The sequence below is a fragment of the Juglans microcarpa x Juglans regia genome, chromosome 4S (assembly GCF_004785595.1).
Source record: "Juglans microcarpa x Juglans regia isolate MS1-56 chromosome 4S, Jm3101_v1.0, whole genome shotgun sequence".
NCBI lineage: Eukaryota > Viridiplantae > Streptophyta > Magnoliopsida > Fagales > Juglandaceae > Juglans > Juglans microcarpa x Juglans regia.
The window spans coordinates 194,763-215,803 of NC_054601.1; the positions used below are offsets into that span (position 1 = coordinate 194,763).

At 36.2% G+C, this 21,041-nt stretch overlaps 3 protein-coding genes across 7 annotated transcripts; 1 reads left to right on the forward strand and 2 right to left on the reverse strand.

The window, feature by feature from the left end:
* Positions 1–10,871: 10,871 nt before the first annotated feature.
* Positions 10,872–14,960, reverse strand: LOC121263269 (cell wall protein IFF6-like). The gene is made up of 2 exons (XM_041166069.1): positions 14,286–14,960; positions 10,872–11,015 (listed from the first exon to the last, which is right to left on the reverse strand). Exon 1 carries the CDS (start codon positions 14,832–14,834, stop codon positions 14,364–14,366), a length of 471 nt encoding a protein of 156 aa, XP_041022003.1. The 5' UTR covers positions 14,835–14,960; the 3' UTR covers positions 10,872–11,015; positions 14,286–14,363.
* Positions 11,034–11,642, reverse strand: LOC121263268 (putative glycine-rich cell wall structural protein 1). 2 transcript variants are annotated; one of them, XM_041166068.1, is made up of 2 exons: positions 11,291–11,642; positions 11,034–11,197 (listed from the first exon to the last, which is right to left on the reverse strand). In XM_041166068.1, exons 1-2 carry the CDS (start codon positions 11,526–11,528, stop codon positions 11,052–11,054), a joined length of 384 nt encoding a protein of 127 aa, XP_041022002.1. In that variant the 5' UTR covers positions 11,529–11,642; the 3' UTR covers positions 11,034–11,051. The 2 variants fall into 2 exon arrangements, with proteins under 2 accessions (XP_041022002.1, XP_041022000.1); XM_041166066.1 differs by having other exon boundaries at positions 11,034–11,641.
* A 1,682-nt stretch (positions 14,961–16,642) lies between the features above and the next one.
* Positions 16,643–20,882, forward strand: LOC121263425 (protein FLX-like 4). 4 transcript variants are annotated; one of them, XM_041166302.1, is made up of 5 exons: positions 16,644–17,196; positions 17,639–17,772; positions 19,150–19,700; positions 20,160–20,299; positions 20,394–20,882. In XM_041166302.1, exons 2-5 carry the CDS (start codon positions 17,725–17,727, stop codon positions 20,636–20,638), a joined length of 984 nt encoding a protein of 327 aa, XP_041022236.1. In that variant the 5' UTR covers positions 16,644–17,196; positions 17,639–17,724; the 3' UTR covers positions 20,639–20,882. The 4 variants fall into 4 exon arrangements, with proteins under 4 accessions (XP_041022239.1, XP_041022238.1, XP_041022236.1 ...); XM_041166305.1 differs by lacking the exon at positions 17,639–17,772 and having other exon boundaries at positions 16,643–17,196; positions 19,045–19,700; XM_041166304.1 differs by lacking the exon at positions 17,639–17,772 and having other exon boundaries at positions 16,643–17,196; positions 19,075–19,700.
* The last annotated feature ends 159 nt before the right edge of the window (positions 20,883–21,041 follow it).

Consider the following 21,041-nt stretch of genomic DNA (forward strand, 5'->3'; position numbering starts at 1 on the left):
ATGTAATAATTATAGCATTATGAGTATGTCTGAGCATACCGCGACCAAAGTCCAAAAGTTAAGTAATCCCAAAAGTTAAGTAATCGATTAACTTTTACGTTACAAAGCATAACAAATCAAAATGGAATATAATATAAATAATTAAATTTATTATTATTTTTATTTAAAATTTTTAAATAAATGTTAATTTTATACGATATTAAAAAAAATCTAAATTTGAATCCTAACACTCCACTACGTCAGCTTAAATTTTTGGTAAAATTCAAAATTTAGATAGAAATTTTTTTAAAATAATGTTAGTTTTAGAAGATATATATATATATATATATATATAAAGGAAAAATCTTGTTGCAAGTGAGTTTGCGCACCGATGCGACATGTAAGACATCTGTTTAATAAAACGGTGAGAATTGAAGACGAAAATTATTTTTGTAAGATAGAAGATCTTCTTCTCTCAATTCTTTTTAACAATAAAAAAAGACATATTAATAATGGTACGTAATTTGATGCATCAAACCGCTTGTAATTAGCAAGGCTCATATATAAATAAGGAGACTTGTAAAAGAAAGAACTAGCAGCAAAAGGGGAACTCTTTCAGCTCATCTTCGTTTAGTTCATCTTGCAACCCTACTCACTGTTGTTTCTCATGTTGCATGGAGTTGATTCCCTCGGATGTTCCTTGTTCCCACTCCATGATCGTGGTAGTCGGCGTCGTCTCCATCGCTGTCGCTGGCTGTCTCGAAGCCATCGGAGGCGACATTGATGACATTGGCCAAAGTGGGTGTAGAATTTGATATTTATATTGTTTTGGGGGATTCACGTTGTTGCTGGCTTAGGAGTGCCAATTGGCTGATTTGAAAATTAGCTCAATTGAAACTCGAATAAAATAGATTGTAGAAATTGAAGTTAATTTGATCAGATCAAATGTTTACACGTCTTGATATCATATTTCATATAGTAATAAAGAAGAAAAATGATGCAGAGCACCAGTTGTTTGAAACAATGTGAGAAAGAAATAATGCGCATAAAAGACCTCTGTATATTTTCAATATCAGTCCATGTACAAATGACTACAATATATATAGGCATTTCACCCATTCCAGACTTTACACAACTTTATTGCCAATGCATACATTCTGTTATAATCGTAAGCTTCTAGACTATTCCTCTGAATTATTCTCTGAGTCTCGTGAGCCTCCAACTGGTATTGCACCTGCCTTATCATCCCCCCGCGATACAAACAACATTGCAGTGACATTAAGGTTGGATCGGAGAGTGATAAATCTGACTGATAATAAAGGCTTGGTCATGATATCAGCAAGTTGATCATTGCTTGAGATAAAAGAAACTTTCAGTGATTTTGCAGCAACCTGTTCCCTTACAAAGTGGTAGTCAAGCTCCATGTGTTTCGTCCGTGCATGAAAAATAGGATTTTGAGACAAATAAGTCTCACCAATATTGTCACACCATAATGTAGGTGGAGAAGCAAGAGTGACACCCAATTCAGTAAATAAATACTGCAACCATAGTAGCTCACAAGTAGTGTTAGCAACAGATTTATATTTGACTTCCATAGAAGACCGAGCAACAATAGGTTACTTTTTAAAACCCCATGAGATTAAGTGAGAGCCAAAATAAACACAGTAGCCACCACTGGATTTACGATCATATGGGCTCCTGACCCAGTCAGCATCAACATAGGCAGTTAAATTAAAAGAAGATTTAGAAGATAGATATAAACCAAAATGTCTAGTGTGATTAAGGTACTATAGTATTCGCTTAATGGCCTGCCAATGAAGGATATGAGGACTGTACATATACTGACAAACACGATTAACAGCAAAGGAGATATCAGGCCTAGTGAATGCTAAGTATTGGAGACTACCGACAACACTCCGATACCACTGTGGAACATCAAAGGAACAACCATCGAGTGCAATGAGCTTTTTAGATGTGGACATGGGAGTTGAGACAGACTTGGCATTATACATATTTGTGCGATGTAACAAGTCAGAGACATACTTAGACTGAGATAGGAAAAGGCCAGAAGTGGTACAAGTAAGTTAAATCCCTAAGAAAAAATGTAAGGGGCCTAGATCCTTGATTGGAAACTGAGTACTTAGAGATTTAATAAATTCATAAATAAGTTTTGAATCCAACCCAGTCGCTATTATTTCGTCTACATACACAAGTATAAACAAACTAGTAGATGCAGTACGAAGAATAAATAGAGATGAGTCAGAAAGAAAGCACTTGAAATCAAAAGAAATTAATTGATCACTCAACTTAGCAAACCAGGCTCTTGGGGCTTGTTTTAAACCATAATTGAATTTTTTTAACTTACAAACATGATTGGGCAGATCTGCATTTACGAACCCGGGAGGCTGTTTCATGTAGACTTTGTCATTGAGGTCCCCGTGGAGAAAGACATTCTATATGTCAAGCTGATAGAGTGGCTAGTTACATGAGATTGCAAGAGAAAGAATGGTGCGAATGGTTACTGGTTTAACCATTGGACTGAAAGTCTTAGTGTAATCCAGTCCAAGTTGTTGATCAAATCCTTGAGTCACAAGGCGTGCCTTGCGATGCTCAAGGGAGCCATCAACACACTGTGTTGTTGAGCAACACAGTATTCATGACTAGACGCCAATCACGATATTTAGAAGAGATTAGGAACGAGACTCCTAGGGAATGGAAGGCACTGAGGTATTTTCTACGAGAGAGGTAAAAATTTTAGACAATGGCCAAGATATGGTACCATCATTTCTATGTTTCGGGTAGTGAATGTTGGATTACGCTCGTGTAACCATGGAATGACGTGTTGGATGCAGGATTGAGTGAGGCGCAAACTCAACAGGACCTGGATTAGGAGTGGATGTGTTGGGGAGAGAGGGAGCGGTGGGACTTTAGGAAGACGATGAATCCCTAGATGTGGAGTTGGGTTAAGTGGGAAACGAAGGAGAGTTTAGGCCATCGTGAAAATGAGTGGAAGTTGGGATAGGTGAGTGAGTGATGAACTCGGGACTCGGATGAAGGTTGAGTGAGTATTGGGCCTACCGAGTGAACATTTAAAGGAGTAAAAGGCCTAGATGAAGGGGAATTAAGATGGGAGATGCTGGACTGAAGAGTGGACTCAGGCTGGGGTGCAAACGGAAAAACTGTTTCATCAAATATTACATCTCTAGATACATATGTGCGGCTTGAAGCAATATGCAAACATAGATAGCCCTTATGATACGGGCTATAGCCCATAAACATACATGGCAGTGATCTGTAGTCCAATTTGTGTTTGTTGAAAGGTCGCAAGTTGGGCCAGCATAATGACCCAAACACTTTAAGAAAATGATAATCTGGGATTTGGCCCATTAAAACTTCAAGGGGCAATTTATCATTTAGTATGGGTGTGGGTAGACGAATTATGAGGTAGTTAGCAACTTGAAAAGCCTCGGCCCAATATTTTTGTGGAATGGAGGCATGAGATAAAAGAAAGAGGTCCGTCTCAACGATATGTCGATGATAATGTTTAATACTGCCATTTTGTTGATATGAGTATGGGCATGTGATACGGTGCGAGATTCCATAGGATTTAAAAGTGGATTGAAGGGGACAAAATTGTCCTCCCCAATCGAATTGGATAGAAATTATATTGGTTGAAAAGTATTACTCACAAACCGAATAAATGCAACCATAAGGATGTAACATTTGATTTCAACTGCATAGAAAATAACCATAGAAACTTAGAGTAGTCATCTACGATAGACAAATAAAAGCGAGAACTATTTGAAGAAAGTAGTGGGGCTGGGCCCTATACATCTAAAAAGTTTAAACTGATGGGAATATGTAGATTTTATTATTTTATATCTTAACACTCTCCCTCACTTGTGGGCCAGACTTCTCCTCAATGAATAGATCTAACAAGTGAAATATTTAATTAAATAGGATAGAGTGTAGAGTCATGATTCGAACTCAGGATATCTACTCTGATACCATAATGAAAAAGAAAATGATGCAGAGCACTAGTTGTTTGAAACAATGTGAGAAAGAAATAATGCGCATAAAAGACCTCTGTATGTTTTCAATATCAGTCCATGTACAAATGACTACAGTATATATAGGCATTTCACCCATTCCAAACTTTACACAACTTTATTGCCAGCGCATACATTTTGTTATAACCGTAAGCTTCTAGACTATTCCTCTAAATTATTTTCTGAGTCCCGTGAGCCTCTAGCTGGTATTGCACCTCCCTTATCATATGGTAAAGTTTTATTTTTTTGTTATAAAAGAGACATACATACATATACATTATACATATATAATATCACGTTAATTCACATCAATTCATAAATTTGTAATTTTGACAGAAAACAATGCGATCATTAGCCTGAGCATTTAGAAACCTCCTCGTCCTTTTCCTAGCATCCCATCGTCTTTTACATTATACTACAGTATAATTTAAATACAAACTAATCATTATAATTTTCTTAAATTTTTAAATAAAAAATAAAAAATAATTTAATTTTTTCAAATTTTAAAATAAAAATAATATTAAAAAATAATATTATAACAATATTTTAATTTTATAATATTTTTTATTCAAATTTTTCTCTCATATTTTTCAAAACAAAATCATTACTTAATTCAAATTATTTCAATATTATTTACAAATTAACTTATTATTGTCACAAAATTTTCGTATCATTTAATTATCCACATCCCGAGCAAGGCCTACCGAATCCATTGATCATTCCATCCAAATGTTCCGTTTCGGTTTCGCTCTCTCTCACATCCATAAACGTCCAAGCACTGTCTCGTACATGCAAAATTGTACTTTCCTCTTTTATAATATATCTCTTATTTATTTTATAGTATGAAAACTGAGGTTATATATGTCTTTTTCTTTTTTTAGATTCATTTTTCTCGACGAAGTGACATAATTACATGCCCTTTTGTCACCAACATGGTTTCTCCGAAAAAACTTCACTCTCAAGACTAAAAAAAATAGTGAGATTAGATGAGATAAGATAATATAATTTATAAATATTAATAAAATAATTGATAAATAGTAATAAAATTATTTGAGTTGAGATATTTTATAAAGTTTTGAGAAATAAAAAAAAATTGAATAAAAATATTATAAATTTAAAATATTATTAGAATATAATTTTTTAATATTATTGAAGAGAATAAAATATCTAAAACCCAAATAACCAGCCCAGCCCATCAAAAGATCTCTATTAGAAGACAAAAGAATGAGAAATGAAGGGGAGACAATAAAAGGACAACGAAAGAGAAAGTTTTAGAGGAAAAAGAATGGAATAAGAAAAAAAAAATGAAGAAAGTAAGGAAAGCAAGTCAGGCACGCCAACGAGGAGTGGAATAAAGCTACCATCCCTCACCACTCCCAAGGTCTAAGATAAAAAAAGGGGATCAGACCGGACGAGAAGGGGGACTTCGACTTTTTCTTCTCCGACTTCTTCTTCTCCAACTTTTTCAACCTCGCAACAATGACTCTAGAGAGAATATCTCCTCCAGCAAATAGATCTCCAACTTCTATTGTACAATGAGAAATGAGTGACTACGAGAGACTTGTAAAACAAACATATTATAATAAATTTTTCCTCTCCAAACGCCCGTGGTAGGGGTGTTCATCCGGATTCGGATCCAGATATCCGGCCATAACCGGATCCGGATCCGGATGCTAAAATCCGGGCGGTTATCCGCCCCGATTAATCCGGATTATAACTGGATTTAATCTGAGTTATAACCGGATAAATCCGGTTTTTATTTTATTTTAAATACTTTAAAACTTTAAAAAATGTTTGTATAGCACTTTATTTTTAAAAAAAATTCTGATATGCTTAAATTGCCCAGATTGTTTTAAAAAAATAATTTAAACACTTTTTAAAATATTTTTATAAAAAAAATAATTAACAAACAAAATAAATAAAAATGCAAAATAAATAATATTGTTGTTACATCACAATGCAAAACATAAATTTACAAAAAATAAAATAAATAATAATACATCACAACTAATTAAACTAAAACATAAATTTATAAAGAACAAAAGAACTAATAATACATCACAACTAATTAAACTAAAACATAAATTTACAAAGATCAAAATGCATTAGTCTTCACATCTTGAATATGGCGTCAGTGCTGATAACAATCTGGAATGGAAACCACAGGAATTTAAAAAATAAAAATGGGTGGCCAAATTTTAAAAAAATGCTGATAGCATCAATGCTCCAAAAATAACATCCTTACATGGATTATAAATCCTATTGTTTCGTTGTAATCGAGAAGCTCCTTCCACTGTTCCCAATGCTCAACTGCAACAAACAAGTTTGACATAAGATGTTTGTCTATATTTTACATCACAACTAATACTTCTGGCTGAATTACATTGACATTATATATCAAGGTCTCAAATGATGAGAAGATTGCAAGTTTGAGTACATTACAACAGCAACCATTCCAACTTGCACTTAAAAATTGTTTTTCTTTAATTAACTTATTGCAATATGAGTGGAGCATTAAAAAGTTGAAACAAAAGACTAGGCTGAGACCAATTGTCTTCAGTCACTTCTAGTTGAATTTTTATAAAGGAAATTAGGAGTTTGGAGCTCAAGATCTGTCCTATATGATCATACCTTGCATTTATTGGCATCAAAATCTGGACCAAGCAATTCCAATGCCTTTTTGTCATTTCCACTCCCGTACTCGTACATAGATTCTGCAAGCCCAAGTACACGGGGTGTTCACCATATACATTACAAGGCAAATTTAATCAGCTCCAAGAAAAAAATAGAAACAAGATAAACTCATCATTATATGGCAAAGATAGCAGAAATCAGAACAAACCAGCATTACTCTCTGCAGAAATCAGCATTACTCTCTGCAGAAATCAGAACAAACAGAATATTACAATGAATTATTACAAAAATAAAGGGAACCAAACAAACAGATTATATATATATATATATGTTATAATCGAAATTGCTGAAAGATTCAAGGGAAGGTACCAAAACATTAATTAACCTCACAAAACCCAGGATGTTAATATAATTCGAACAAGAATATATATCATTACTGTAATCCTCATTCTTCATGTTCGTCAAAGATTTTTGTCCCAAAAGTCAGAAATTGCAACTGGGAAAGTGGCGATATTATATCATACACAGCCTACTTCGAAAATGTAAGAAAAGAGAGAACTGGAGTACTGAGAATTATCCCAAATGACCCAAAAGAGAATCCAGATGCATTCATGAATGCAGATTACACTACAGTTCAAGCTCCTCTAGATGTCAAATATATATAACTTTAAAGAAACTAGAGATGTCCCGAGCTTCTAATATATTTGTGCATGCAAAAGACGATCAAAATCAAGATATATTATTCATAATTTGGCATAATGAAGTATATTTACTTATTGCTACTCTTATTGTATCACAGGACATACATGCCTGTTTCTCTGACAATACTAGCTAGACAGGGACATTACTTTCTTTATTAACACACTTGGTCAATTCAACAAGAAGGCCAGAAAGTCACATCTTATAGTTGCATATATATTGGGTGCCCAGTTTATACAGAGAACTCTAGGTCATGGGATTTTATACTCTTCTTCCTCGCCCTTTCATCTTAAGGCATTTTCAGATTTAGACTGGGCTGGTTATTGCTTCGACACTTGATGGTCAATTACATGTTATAGTAATTTTATAGGAGATTCTTGTCTTGGAAATACGATCGAAAAGTGTCAAACCATTTGGAGATCTTCTGTTGAGGCAGAGTTTTGCTCTAAACATGTCCTCACGAATCACTTGGCTGCTTATTTTTTTGCATGATTAACAAATAACTTCTACCTTTTTTACAATGTAAGTTCGGCTTGGCTTGTGGGCTTAGTTCTTCACCTTAAATCTCAATAATATTTTGAGGTTCTTAAAGTTGTTCTCTAATTTCTATGGACGTTTAGAGTTTTTTTTTTTTTACATCAGTTCTTACGTTATACTCCGCCCTAAAACTGGTTGTATGGGTTTTTTTTACATCAATTCATCTTTCAATCCAAGCTTGTTTTAGCATGTTGGGCCACACGGGGTTTCCTCCCTACTAACCCAAGTATCTAGTTCTACCTTTGAAGCCAACAAGTCCATTTCTACATCCGCAGAGAAACCCCTCTGCAGCTACTCTTCAAGCAAGCAAATCTTGATATATCAAATATGAATATTGTTACACTAATAACTTTTGTAATTCTTTTACAGCAACTGATAAGACAATATATATAACCTCATCAAAATGCTAAAATATTCTCCTCGATTTGAATATTTTAATTTTACAAAATTACTTTTTAAATTATATATACGTTTAAACAAAATATTAAAACTGGTTGCATTTTATTTTTATTCCATAAACCCACTGTAATGGCAAGAAAACTAAATCCCATTTGAAAAACATAGCAAAGGAAAAATAATATAAACCAAACAAACAGAGTATTACATAAAACAGTGATTAAAACTAAATCTTATGTGAAAAACAGAGTAAAGGAAAAAATCCACTAATAAAGTATTGAAATAAGCTTACAAAGCAAAGGAAAATACCTTAAGAGCTTAGAGAGAGAGAGAATATGGATGGTAGCCTCCGAGTGTCTCACCCAGATGCGTAAAGCACTTCGAAGTTTCTGAAGACGAGAAGGGGCGAGAGATAACAGAGCCTTGAGAGAGAAGGCCAGAAGGGATTGGAGAAGACGAGAAAGCTGCAAACCCTAAGCGAGAGAGAAGGCGGATTCAAGCCCGAGAGAGACGTCGTAAGTTGAAGCCAAGAGAGCAAACCCTAACGATTCGAGAAAGCAAACCCGAAGAGTCGAAGAAAATTTCGACTGAAGAAAGGGGCGGGTTTTTTTCATTTTAAACGACCCGGTTATAGATAACCGAGTCACATAACTGGATCCATAACCGGATCCGGAATCTTGTTAACCGCCAGAGTGTAATCCGGGCGGATAACCGCCCGGATGCACTCGGATTTCCGGGTTTCGGACCGGATCTGGAAAAAAAACCGGTCCGGTTGAACACCCTTAGCCCGTGGACGTAGACATTATGTTGAACTACATAAATCTGTGTTTCCATCTCTTTTATTTTCCTTGCATTTGCTTCTTATTCACTGCTATGAATGTGCGCATCGACATCGTATAGCCACACTGGATGCCGGAAGCTCTAGACCATACCGATCGAGGCCCAAATCTCCATAGTAGGTCGAGAATGACTTGTTCTCCCATTCCGACCTGTTGTGCTATTTTTTCGACATTAATAATTATTTTTGTTTTTGGATTTGAAAAAATTGAATTATTTTTGTGTTTTGTTTGGAAGTTTGGAAGTTTAGAAAAGTTATAATGATTAGGAAATAATTAAATGAAAAAGTCGAAAATCTGAAATTGAAAAGTACTTGTGTTTATGGTATTTGAATATTAAGATGAAGTTGGAGGCTTTTGCTATCCAAACCAGGCCTAAAGTATACAGGCATTTCTTTTGCTATATTAATGGGTTTTTTTTATTGACGGGTGTCTGGGAATAGCATCCTGACTAATTCTGAGGGTGCACAGAATCTCGACAAGGAGTTTTCTTCAAGTGGTACATTTCTTTTGCTATATTAGGTGAAGAAAAGGAGTAATACTAGATATAATCCTAGGTGTGCAAACCTTATATACTTCCTTTGAAAAAAAGTCGGGTCCACCATTCAAAAAAATGATTTTTTTCATTTGGGTTTCAGATTTACCCACTTTTTTCATAGAGACTACAAGAAATTTGCACATCCTAAAATTACAAATATCATTTTTCGAAAAGAAATTAACAACTGAAAGCCAATTTATTACCTATAAATGACCGCCAAACTACTATATCTTCTCTTTTGGAAATTATGGCTAGCTCGTAATAGAACAAGATTCGAGGGTTCTAATACTACTGCCACTATAATTATTAGTAAGATTAAGAAGTGGCTATGAGAGCTAAACCCCTGTTGAAACCTAAAGATATTGTGTCGAACATCAATATTGATGTTCTCAATTCTTTCTATAACTCTCGGATCACTATTAGGACAAAAAGACTTATCTTGGTCAAATGGATTTTGCCTCCCTATAATTAATTGATCTGGTTGTTGAAATTGATTCCCTCACTATGATTAATTGGCTTAATAAAGGTTATTCTTCCCGAAATTTACTTAAACATTTGGGGTGATATTTTACATTTTAGAATGACTTTTCTTTCAATACTAATCATGTTTACAAAAATAGGTAATGCGCTAGTAGACAGTTTATCAAATTATGGTGCAATAGGACATATAGTAAGTCTTTCATCTCTCTTTCAACTCTCTAAACATATGATTGCTCTATTATCTTTAGATCGTGTAGGTCTTTCTACTATTAGACACTAAGTTTTCTAGGTTTTTTCTCAATCTTCTTGTAAACTTTATATAAGGTTTTTTTATTTTTTCAGGAACTTGATTTTGGGCTTTAACTTATTCTCCTTGTAACCTCCCAAGTTTTATTATCTATACAAAGTATTTATTCGCTAAAAGAGAGGGTAATCAATAAAATTAGAATCTCATTCTCTTCTTAAAAAAAATGATCATATTTTAGATTAATTGGATAATTATGGTTGCTCTCAAACTAATTAAAAATTGGATGATTGCAATTGCATGCTTTCAAACATTAAAAACAAAAAAACAAAAACATATTAAATTGAATGATTGCAAGCAATTGCTTTCAACCATAACGAGTCCACTGGCAGGTAGCAATATTTGTCACTTTCCTTGTTTCATATATTAGAGAGATTTTGACGACGTATAACAGACTGAAGATATTCGGGCGAGGCCTCTTCAGTGAGAACTTGGACATCTTCCCTTAGGTAATATGTTTTTCTTTTAAGAAAAACTTTATTCATTATTTACACATCACACACTACATATATAGAGCATAGATTTCGTAAATAGAAATACATAGAGCACGTCACGATCATCATCTACTTATTTATTCATGCTTAAGATAGGGGACGACTTTATTTTCCGTTTCCGCTCCCAGATCCTGAGCCATAACCATGACCTTCACCAGAACCAGAACCTTCACCGGAACCACTTCCTCTGCCAGAACCCTCGCCATAACCTTCACCATGTCCAGAACCAGAGCCTGAACCTTTATTGCCTCCTGGTCTTGGTCTTGATCCGGCTCTTGACCCAGCGTAAGATCCAGCATATGAGCCTGCTTCGGACCCAGCGCCAGAAGAGCCTGACCCAGAACTTGATCCCGAGGAAGAGGCTGAACCTGACCCTGAGCCCGACCCAGAACCAGAGCCTGAGCCTGAGCCCGAGCCTGCACCACTTCCACCTCCGAGTCCAATGCCTACCCCTGTACCAAGACCAATTCCACCGCCACCAAGGTCCAAGCCCAGGTCCTTTCTTGCCACTCGACTTTCAGACACCATTACTAAGGTTGAAATGAGTAAAGCAACAAGAGCAAAGCACTTCAAACTGCCCATGATTTGAGGCCAACTTGCCCAAAGAGCCAACAGTATATCAATCGAGGTTTGGAACACCGGGAAAATATAGTGTATTCTAAAAGTTAGTTATTCGTGCTAATGTGTTTAATTAGTGTGAGGGGGAGGTTGAGAAACAGGGCTATTTATAGTGATAGATAGCGAGGTTGGTGGAGCATGTGAAGATTGCAGCAGCAAGAAGTGGGAAACAGGTGTGGCTTGCTTTATTATCAGGGATTGTGATGAATTTGGGGCATTTTACTTAAATCTGGTTAAAAAATTGAAGTTAGTGGATGCAAATGCATGCAGGGGTATTTGGGTACTGATGTGATCAATTTTATATGTCACATGGGTAGCTAGGTGGAATATTGGGTGGACACAATAATTTTAGGATGGTGCCGACCCATTTACATTTTATTCCCCACTCACTCGTCAAAGTGGAGTCTACGTACAGGTGGCTCACAAACACAAGATAAAGTTCTGATCATTTCTTTCGGGGATTGAAAACATTATGACATCTATGTTGCGTAAACCTGTTGGAGATGCAAGACATTCGATGCAATATATTATTAAGAACAATAATGCTAGAGCCACCGCTCTAGAATGTGTTTTTTTATGTATTTTTTTTTTATATAGATTTTTTTAATAATTTTAAATATTTAAAAAAAATTAAAAAAATTTATAATATTATTAAAAAATACTTTCTTAATTACGAAGTAGTAATTAAAGAAGTATTTTTTAATGATTTTTTTTTACTTTATGATTAAGAAAGTATTTTTTAATAATATTCTAAATTTATTTATTTATTTTTAAATATTAAAAAGTATTAAAAAAATCTTCGTAAAAAATAATTGAAAAAAAACATATAAAAAAATACATGCTAAAGCTAGTGGTACTTCCTAACGGGAGCTACCAACGGTGGCTCTAGCAATACTCTATTGAGAATGGCCGGGCATACAGCTAGCTAGCTAGAAAATATTACAGTAGCTAACTCCAGTTCTTTCGACAGACATCTCGAAAGTGCATGCATGCTCCCTCCACGGCCTTTTATTACTTTTTTTTTTGGTTTTTGGATAACTATTGTTAATGCCTTAAATTTGCACACCAGAATGCCAGCCTATGAGATGATTCGAGTTTGAATACAGTATTCTTCGCATTGATCTATAAAATAAATAACAAATAAGCATAAATAAAGAGAGAAAGATATCATAGAAGTGGTTGTCAGGATCACCAAAAATTTAAGGGGTATAAAGATTATTTTAATTGTCATCATTCAACCATTCGTGGTGTAATAGAATGTACATTTGGGATATTGAAATCAAGATTTTGACTATTAAGACTTATGTCTGCGTATTCAGTGGGAGGTAAGGGTTACTGATCATTGCATGTTGTATGTTACATAATTTTATTAGAATGATGACGCTGGACGACTTCTTATTCAAGGCGTGGAGGAACATGCGGCTCAATCCGAATGGTCATGCGGTTGGTGACGCTATAGCTTCAATACGTCATCCTAACATGACGTTTGAATCAGCCCTAGCTATGGTTGCAATCAGGGATGACATTACCATTTCTATATGGGCAGCCAGGAGCAATTGTGAATGGTAAATTGCTCTTGATGATATGAATATCATAAATATTGTGATTGTAAGGGTGTAGTAAGCATAAAATTTTATTTTACTGTGGGTGTTGTGATAGATTACTTAATTTCTCAATTCTATACACAATTTTTTTTAATAAATTATTACTCGATACGTAATTTTTATAATAATAAAAATATAAAATAAACTGATTTTATAAATATTTCATAATTATTTAAGAATATTGTGGTCTAAAAAATATTTTTATTTGATATTTTTTTATAGAATTTGATTTTATAAAAATATTGTCATCTTAGCATTTCATTATGAATTATATTATAAAAAAAAATTGGGTATGTAATTTAAAGAATATTATTATTTATTTATAAATATATTTATATAAATAAAATAAAATCATTACAAATACCATACAATCATTTATAGGACCCACGTCTATTTCCTCTTCAACAACTTAAAATCATCTCATCTCACTTCCAATCCAAACATACAAAATTTTCAAAAACCATCTCAATTCACAAATCTCACTACGACTAACAAATCATCTCATCTCATCTCTCAATCCAAATGGAGCATACGTTTTCTAGGTTTTTTTCTCAATCTTCTTGTAAACTTTATATAAGGTTTTTATATTTTTTAAGAACTTGATTTTGGGCTTTAACTTATTCTCATTCTAAGCCCAAATTTTATTATCTGTACAAAGTATTTATTCGCTACAAGTGAGGGTAATCAATAAAATTAGATTCATTTTCTCTTCTTAAAAAACAAAATTGATCATATTTTAAATTAATTGGATAATTATGGTTGCTCTCAAACTAATTAAAAGTTGGATGATTGCAATTGCATGCTTTCAAACATTAAAAAAAAACAAAAACATATTAAATTGAATGATTGCAAGCAATTGCTTTCAACCATAACGAGTCCACTAGCAAGTAGCAATATTTGTCCCTTTCCTTGTTTCATATATTAGAGAGATTTTGACGACGTATACAGACTAAAGATATTCGGGTAGGGCCTCTTTAGTGAGAACTTGGACATCTTCTCTTAGGTAAGATGTTTTTCTTTTAAGAAAAATTTTATTCATCATCTACACACCATACACTATATGTATAGAGTGTAGATTTCTTAAATGGACATACATAGAGCACGCGACGATCATCATCTACTTATTTATTCATGCTTAAGATGGTGCAATTTTATGTTTTTCTTTTCTTTTCATTCCAAGCAAATTAGAGCAACTTTATTTTCTATTTCCGCTCCCAGATCCTGAGCCATAACCATGACCTTCACCATAACCATAACCTTTACCGGAACCACTTCCTCTCCCAGAACCCTCGCCATAACCTTCACCATGTCTAGAACCAGAGCCTGAATCTTGATTGCCTCCTGATCCTGATCTTGATCCGGCCCTTGACCCAGCGTAAGATCCAGCATATGAGCCTGCTTCAGACCCAGCGCCAGAGGAGCCTGACCCAGAACCTGATCCCGAGGCAGAGGCTGAACCTGACCCTGAGCTAGACCCAGAACCAGAGCCTGCACCCGAGCCTGCACCACTTCCACCTCCAAGTCCAATGCCTAGCCCTGCACCAAGACCAATTCCAATGCCACCAAGGTCCAAGCCCAGGTTCTTTCTTGCCACTCGGCTTTCAGACACCATTGCAGAGGCTGAAATGAGTAAAGCAACAAGAGCAAAGCACTTCAAACTGCCCATGATTTGAGGCCAACTTGCCAAAAGAGCCAACAGTATATCAATCGAGGTTTGGAACACTGGGAAAAAATAGTGTACTCTAAAATTTAGCTATTTGTGCTAATGTGTTTAATTAGTGTGAGGGGGAGGTTGAGAAGCAGGGCTATTTATAGTGATAGATAGCGAGGTTGGTGGAGCATGTGAAGTGGTGAGCGAGTAGACTGCAGCAGCACAGGTGTGTCTTGCTTTATTATCAGGGATTGTGATGAATTTGGGGCATTTTACTTAAATCTGGTTAAAAAATTGAAGCTGGTGGATGCAAATGCATGCTGGGGTATGTGGGTTGAAATGAGTATGAGGTAGGTTAGAGAACAGTACTGATATGATAAATTTTATATGTCACGTGGGTAGCTAGGTGGAATATTGGGTGGACACAATAATTTTAGGATGGTGCCGACCCATTTACATTTTATTCCCCACTCACTCGTCATAGTGGAGTCTACGTACAGGTGGCTCACAAACACAAGATAAAGTTCTGATCATTTCTTTCGGGGATCGAAAACATTATGACTTCTATGTTGCGTAAACCTGTTGGAGATGCAAGACAGTCGATGCAATATATTATTAAGAATGGCCGTGCATGCAGCTAGCTAGCTAGAAAATTTTACAGCAGCTAGCTCCAGTTCTTTCTTTCGACAGACATCTCGAAACTGCATGCATGCTCCCTCCACGCACGGCCTTTTATTACTTGTTTTTTCTTTTTCCTTTTTGGTTTTCGGATAACTATCATGCAAGTAGAGTTTGAAGGAGCGTTCTCATCTTAATTTCAAACAGCTAGCTAGCGCATAGAAAATAATATATATATATATATATATGGCTGTTTAATTACCAAAATATTTTGATGTTTCGGTTGTTGGTTGGTTCTAATGTAAATGTAATGTTTATAGAGGAGGAGGAGGATATCATATGATATGAGTCCAGTCCTAACACATCCATTTGGAGGCGTGCTCTTTCACAGCTCCAACATATGATCAGTCTGATCCTGAGTTGTTTCTGTGTCACAATTGTCTGCCATTAAAACCGCTCTTGATGGACTCCCAATCTCATATTATTATGGGAGTTTTTCTATAGACAACCGGCAGTTGCCACCGTAGGGGAATCGGCACTTGCCACGTTAGTAAATATATTAAAAAAATAAAAAACAAAAGAAAATAAAGGGCAAGAAAGAGGTCTCGGATCTAGAAGATGAAGTATTGGCCACACCCAGCATCATTTTGCAGCTTTGTTTGCCATTTCTTGAATTTCTTTGCCAACTCTTACTAGTACGATAACGTGGGCTTTCTTTGTCTTTCTACTCGATCTCTTTCTTTGACCCTATCACTCCCAAGTTGGCTTGGGTTTTCGTTTGATATGTACTAGTTAATTACAGAGATAGGGTGCTGAGTTTTGACCATTTCTTGTTGCTCTATCTGAAAGTTCATTTGAATGCTGGTGTCCAGAAATTAACCGCGGCCTCGTAAGTGACAAGAAATGGGGGGAAACGTCGTATTTTTGCCGCCCAAACCCATTTCTGCAGAGCATTTTGAGTGAAAGGAAGAAGACCACGTGATTGAGAAATGCCAAATCCCATTTCGACTGCAGAGCATTTAGATTGAAAGAAAGAAGCTTACCCTTCTCCTCCTCCTCCTTCCTCTTCCAATCCCATGTGGTACCTCAACCACTTGTGCTTCAACGAGGAACCCACTTGATGCGAAAAGGCCATGAATTTTTCTAGATTTTTATTCCTCTTTTTTTCTTCTATTTGCTAATTCTTTCTCTAATTTTTGAATATAAGCTGTTGTCCGCTTTATGGGTTCTGGAGAACGAAAGGGCTCTGAAATGATTGGAAGAAATGGTGGGAATCGTTCATGTGGGGGAAGATGAAAGAATGGAAGTCTGAAATGAGGGGAAACGACTTCGTTTGGGCAAAAAAGAAAGTGGTGTCGTTTTCAATTCTGCCATGTGGGATGCGGCTTTTCCATGATTGTGATTCCCCTAGGCGGTTACGAGTAGCTTCTCTCTTATTATGGACACAAACGCTAAACCTTATGGGCCTGTTTTCAACCCTAGTATTGCTGGTGGGCTACCGTTATATATATTAAAAGATGGGCTGCTTTTCTTTCTTTAAGTCCCAAAACGGCTGTCAATTTCGTCGTTTAACTACAGCCAGAAAAATCCCCATCTCCGTACCAGACCAGACGTCGGCAGCTATTTCCTCCGGTTTCTGCAGACTCTCTCAATCTGATCACCGCCAACGTCTCCATTTATTATCCCATTCCCCAAACCAAATACGACCGCTTGTTCGTATTCTATTTACTCGATTACCCCCTGCCCAGCACTGCACCTTGTACGTATCTCTCTTTCTTTCGACTCTAATTCTTGTTTTGGCTCGTTTTCTTCTTGTGATCTTTCTTTTTTTTTTTTCCCTTTTGTTTCTCTTCATTTTATTTTCCTTTGATTTTGGGTTTGGATTTCGTTATCGTATTGCCTCTTCTTGATTATCTTTATCTGATATCACCCATGTTATCTGATCAGTCAATTTGATTTTGGCTCGCATTTGCATAAAGATGCGTGCTTGGGAAGCTATTAAGCTCACCAAGTATTGGCATCATCGTGTTAATTTAGTGTATAATCTTCGTGAAATATGCCAATTACCCATAAGCTCATTTCAATCATTTCCTGTCCGATATAGAAGTTTTGGGTGTTCAGACTTCAGAGTCATCAGCTCCTATACTTCTTTGTAATCAACTCTCTCTCTCTCTCTCTCTCTCTTGGGATTTGATATGTAGGTTTACTCCCGTTACAGGATTTGTCTGTAAATTTCTCTGGCCGCACGTATTATCTTCCTGCTGCCCTCTTTTTGTGATAAAATCGTATGATTGGGAATGCCAGGCATTATTGTACTCCGTGCTCTGCACAGCAAGTAAGAGATTGTTGGGAAGTGGCGTTCTTGGATAATATCGACCTGCTCTTCTTGAGATTTAATCATTACTGGCTGATGGCAAAACTTTTCCCTACTTGGGAAATACTCTACCTCTTCCTAAAGTTCAGTGCTTTAAGTATTTAGAAATATGAGTAGAATCCACTTACTGTTCGGGTAGAGCATCTGTCCAGGAGACAGCTTCTGTTTGACAATAAGGCGGAAAAAAAAAAGAAAGGAGAGAGAGTGTGCATATGATTTCATTTTTACAATCGAAGAAAATTCAGCTGAAAGGATAGAAGGAAAGTGATATTAATTCAGATAATTTGGAAATTTTATTTTACTTTGAGTGTTTCAATCCCGTTGTGGAGTGACTTTTACATTACAAACAAACAGAAGTCAGCTCTACGGCTTTAGAAAGAGCATGGCTGCTGCCCACTTGTTGTGAGTAAACCAAGTTGTTTACGTAGATATGGATGGACCTCTATACTCTTGGCTGGGATCATGTTCAGCTTGAATGTGAAGCACGATGCACATATTGCTAACTTGTTACTGTTAGTAAAAGTGATGGTGCAAGTGAATAATATGTGCCCATTTAGAAGGAAAAATAATAATAATACGTGCCCCCCAATTGGGAAGAAGTTGGCAATGGTAGTTTATGGGGGGTTTATAGCAAAATATCAGGGCAATATAATTAGTTATGCATTTTTTTATACAGTTACTATAATAGCAATAAATTTAAGTATTTAACAGCAGCAATGACTCCAGCAAGGTCATAAACTGTCTTACAACTTTCCAGTCATCGGCGTCTAAAGGAAGATGTCTTTTTTGACTTTCATCCAATAGGAGCAAAACTATTCCTTTCGGATGACATCAGCAATTAAAATTTTCAGGTGGTTATCTAATGGAATGGAGCATATTTCATGTGGGTGATTTTGAGGCTTTTTAAGTCAAATGCATCAATTAGAAGGGAAAATAAGTTGGCCAATCATATTAGAAGCTTTTATCTCCAGTTCGCTAATGATTTGCTGATAATGCAAATATTCAAGGATGCTCATAGTTTTTTAACATATATATATATATATATGTATATATTTATAACTCCATCTAGTTAATCTGTTTGGAAATATTGCTATTGCATTGTGATCTTTGTAATATTTTCTTATGTTGCTGATTTGTGTGGGTAATCCTGTTAGTTAGTGTTGTGGGCTGTCTGGTTCTCTCTCCTAAGTTTTAAGGAGGGCCTGAATTTTAGCTTGATCACTTGTTTTATAGGTTTGATCACTTGTCTCGATAAAAATGCAGATAGCTGCACCTCAGGACTCTGATTGTGTAAATCATAGTTGATATTTGCCCTGGTCTGAGTGGGTCTTCTTACAGATGGCTGCAAGAGGACAAATTCCACCAGCTTTTGAAAGACATCCTGTCCAGGCTTCAGGAATGATCCGGCATGGTCCATTTCCTGGATTGTTTACTGCTTCTGGGCAGCGCCTATTGGAGCCACGCCCTCCTGAACTGTTGGAGAATAAAATTGCTGTTCAGGCAGCTGAAATAGAAAGACTTGCGGGGGAGAATCGTAGGTTGGCAGCCACTCATCTGACTTTGGAGCAGGAGCTTGTTGTTGCTCAGCGGGAAGTGCATAGAATCAGTGACCACATAAGAAGCATCCAGAGGGAACATGATATACAGAACAGAATTTTGCAGGATAAGATGAGAAAAATGCAAGAAGATATTAAAGCTGGTGAGAGTGTGAAGAGGGACCTACAAAAGGCCCACATGGAGGCTCAGAACTTGGTAGCTGCTGGACAAGAGCTGACTGCCCATGTTCAGAAGGCCGCTCAGGAATTGCAGAAAGCCGAGATAGATGTAAAGCATATACCAGATTTTCATTCTGAACTTGACAGTTTGAGGCAAGAACACCAAAGGCTGCGGTGAGTCATGCTCTAAGTATCTTTCATGGATGTTTCCTGAAAAGACCTTACTCGTGCATGTAAAGCAAAGAAGTCCTTACTAAATGTAATTTAACAATATTCTAACAAGGTGTCAACTCGCTAATAATTGAATTGCAATAATGCGGCCTTGTACTTAATATTTGGATTATCAGAATCCAATGATTCCAGTCATATCTTGAAGATATCCCTGATTGCTTGTGCCCTTCGGAATAAAAATGTGGAATGAAATCATTGTTTCGTAAGCCTCTCAACTCAAGTTATATTTCTCTGCACAGACCCTTTAGTCATGTTATGTGGATTGATGGAAGGGTAATGAAGCTTATAGACAAAAATATTTTAGATACCGAAGAATCTTCTCCACCTTATTTTTCATTTTGAATCTACATAGTGTTTTAACATGGACTGATAATTCTGAAAATCTGTTGTTTGGGTGAACAGTACCACATTTGAGTATGAAAAAGGAATTAACATAGAGCAAGTGGAGCAACTGCAAGCAATGGAGAAGAATCTAATTGGAATGGCAAGAGAATTGGAAAACTTGCGTGCCGAGGTCTTGAATGCTGAGAATAGAGCACTTGGTAACTTTTCTTGCCTGTATATATGATGGTCTCAGTAGCAGATAGTTTATTTAGATGTTTGTTTCTAACGCCTGTGTTGAAATTGCATGAATAGCTCCAAACCTATGTGGTGGTAGTTATATGAATCCAGATTCGTCATACCCACCTCCTATAAGAAGTGCTGGCGCCTATGTTGACAGCTTTGGAAGGCCTCTTGTTCAGATGGATGTTGGGCCAGCGGGAGATGGGATGATTCCTTATAGCACTGGCAATGGAGCTGCTGTTGGTGCATCTGTCCCTAGTGCTGGAAGTGCCTCTGTCCCAGGAGGAGCATATGATCCCTCCCTTGCGCAGAGGTGAATAGGAAGAAGCTGGCATTAGAGATTTTTCATTAGTTTTTGTGTCTTCTTTAGCAATTTGTTGGTTAGCAATGTGAAGGGTACTTTAAAAACTGTAGATTAGAGCACTCTCTCACAGAATTATTTGTTCTCGTGCTGCCTTTTCATATATGTATGCAACCTTATGGGTTGACGAGAAGTCTGTTCTTCTTTCTTTGATCTTGAAGTAATGAATTGACAGGACTGGAGGACTCGAGTTTGAAGTACCCAAATATAAGTGCGGAAATTAGTCGAATCCTATGAATTTGATTTAGGTCCCGTTTGGATGTTGAGTTCATCTCAACATCTAAACATCACTCGAACACAAATACCTTTCAATGAACTCAACATCTAAACATCACTCGAACACAAATACCTTTCAATTT

What these genes read in the sequence shown, in the direction of transcription:
- LOC121263268 (XM_041166066.1), bottom strand. Translation starts at nt 11,528, where the DNA reads ATGGGCAGTTTGAAGTGCTTTGCTCTTGTTGCTTTACTCATTTCAACC.
- LOC121263269 (XM_041166069.1), bottom strand. Translation starts at nt 14,834, where the DNA reads ATGGGCAGTTTGAAGTGCTTTGCTCTTGTTGCTTTACTCATTTCAGCC.
- LOC121263425 (XM_041166302.1), top strand. Translation starts at nt 17,725, where the DNA reads ATGATTGGGAATGCCAGGCATTATTGTACTCCGTGCTCTGCACAGCAA. An exon ending in CTCCGTGCTCTGCACAGCAA is followed by an intron (nt 17,773 to 19,149) that starts GTAAGAGATTGT and finishes GTCTTCTTACAG; the next exon opens with ATGGCTGCAAGAGGACAAAT. An exon ending in TGCTGAGAATAGAGCACTTG is followed by an intron (nt 20,300 to 20,393) that starts GTAACTTTTCTT and finishes TTGCATGAATAG; the next exon opens with CTCCAAACCTATGTGGTGGT.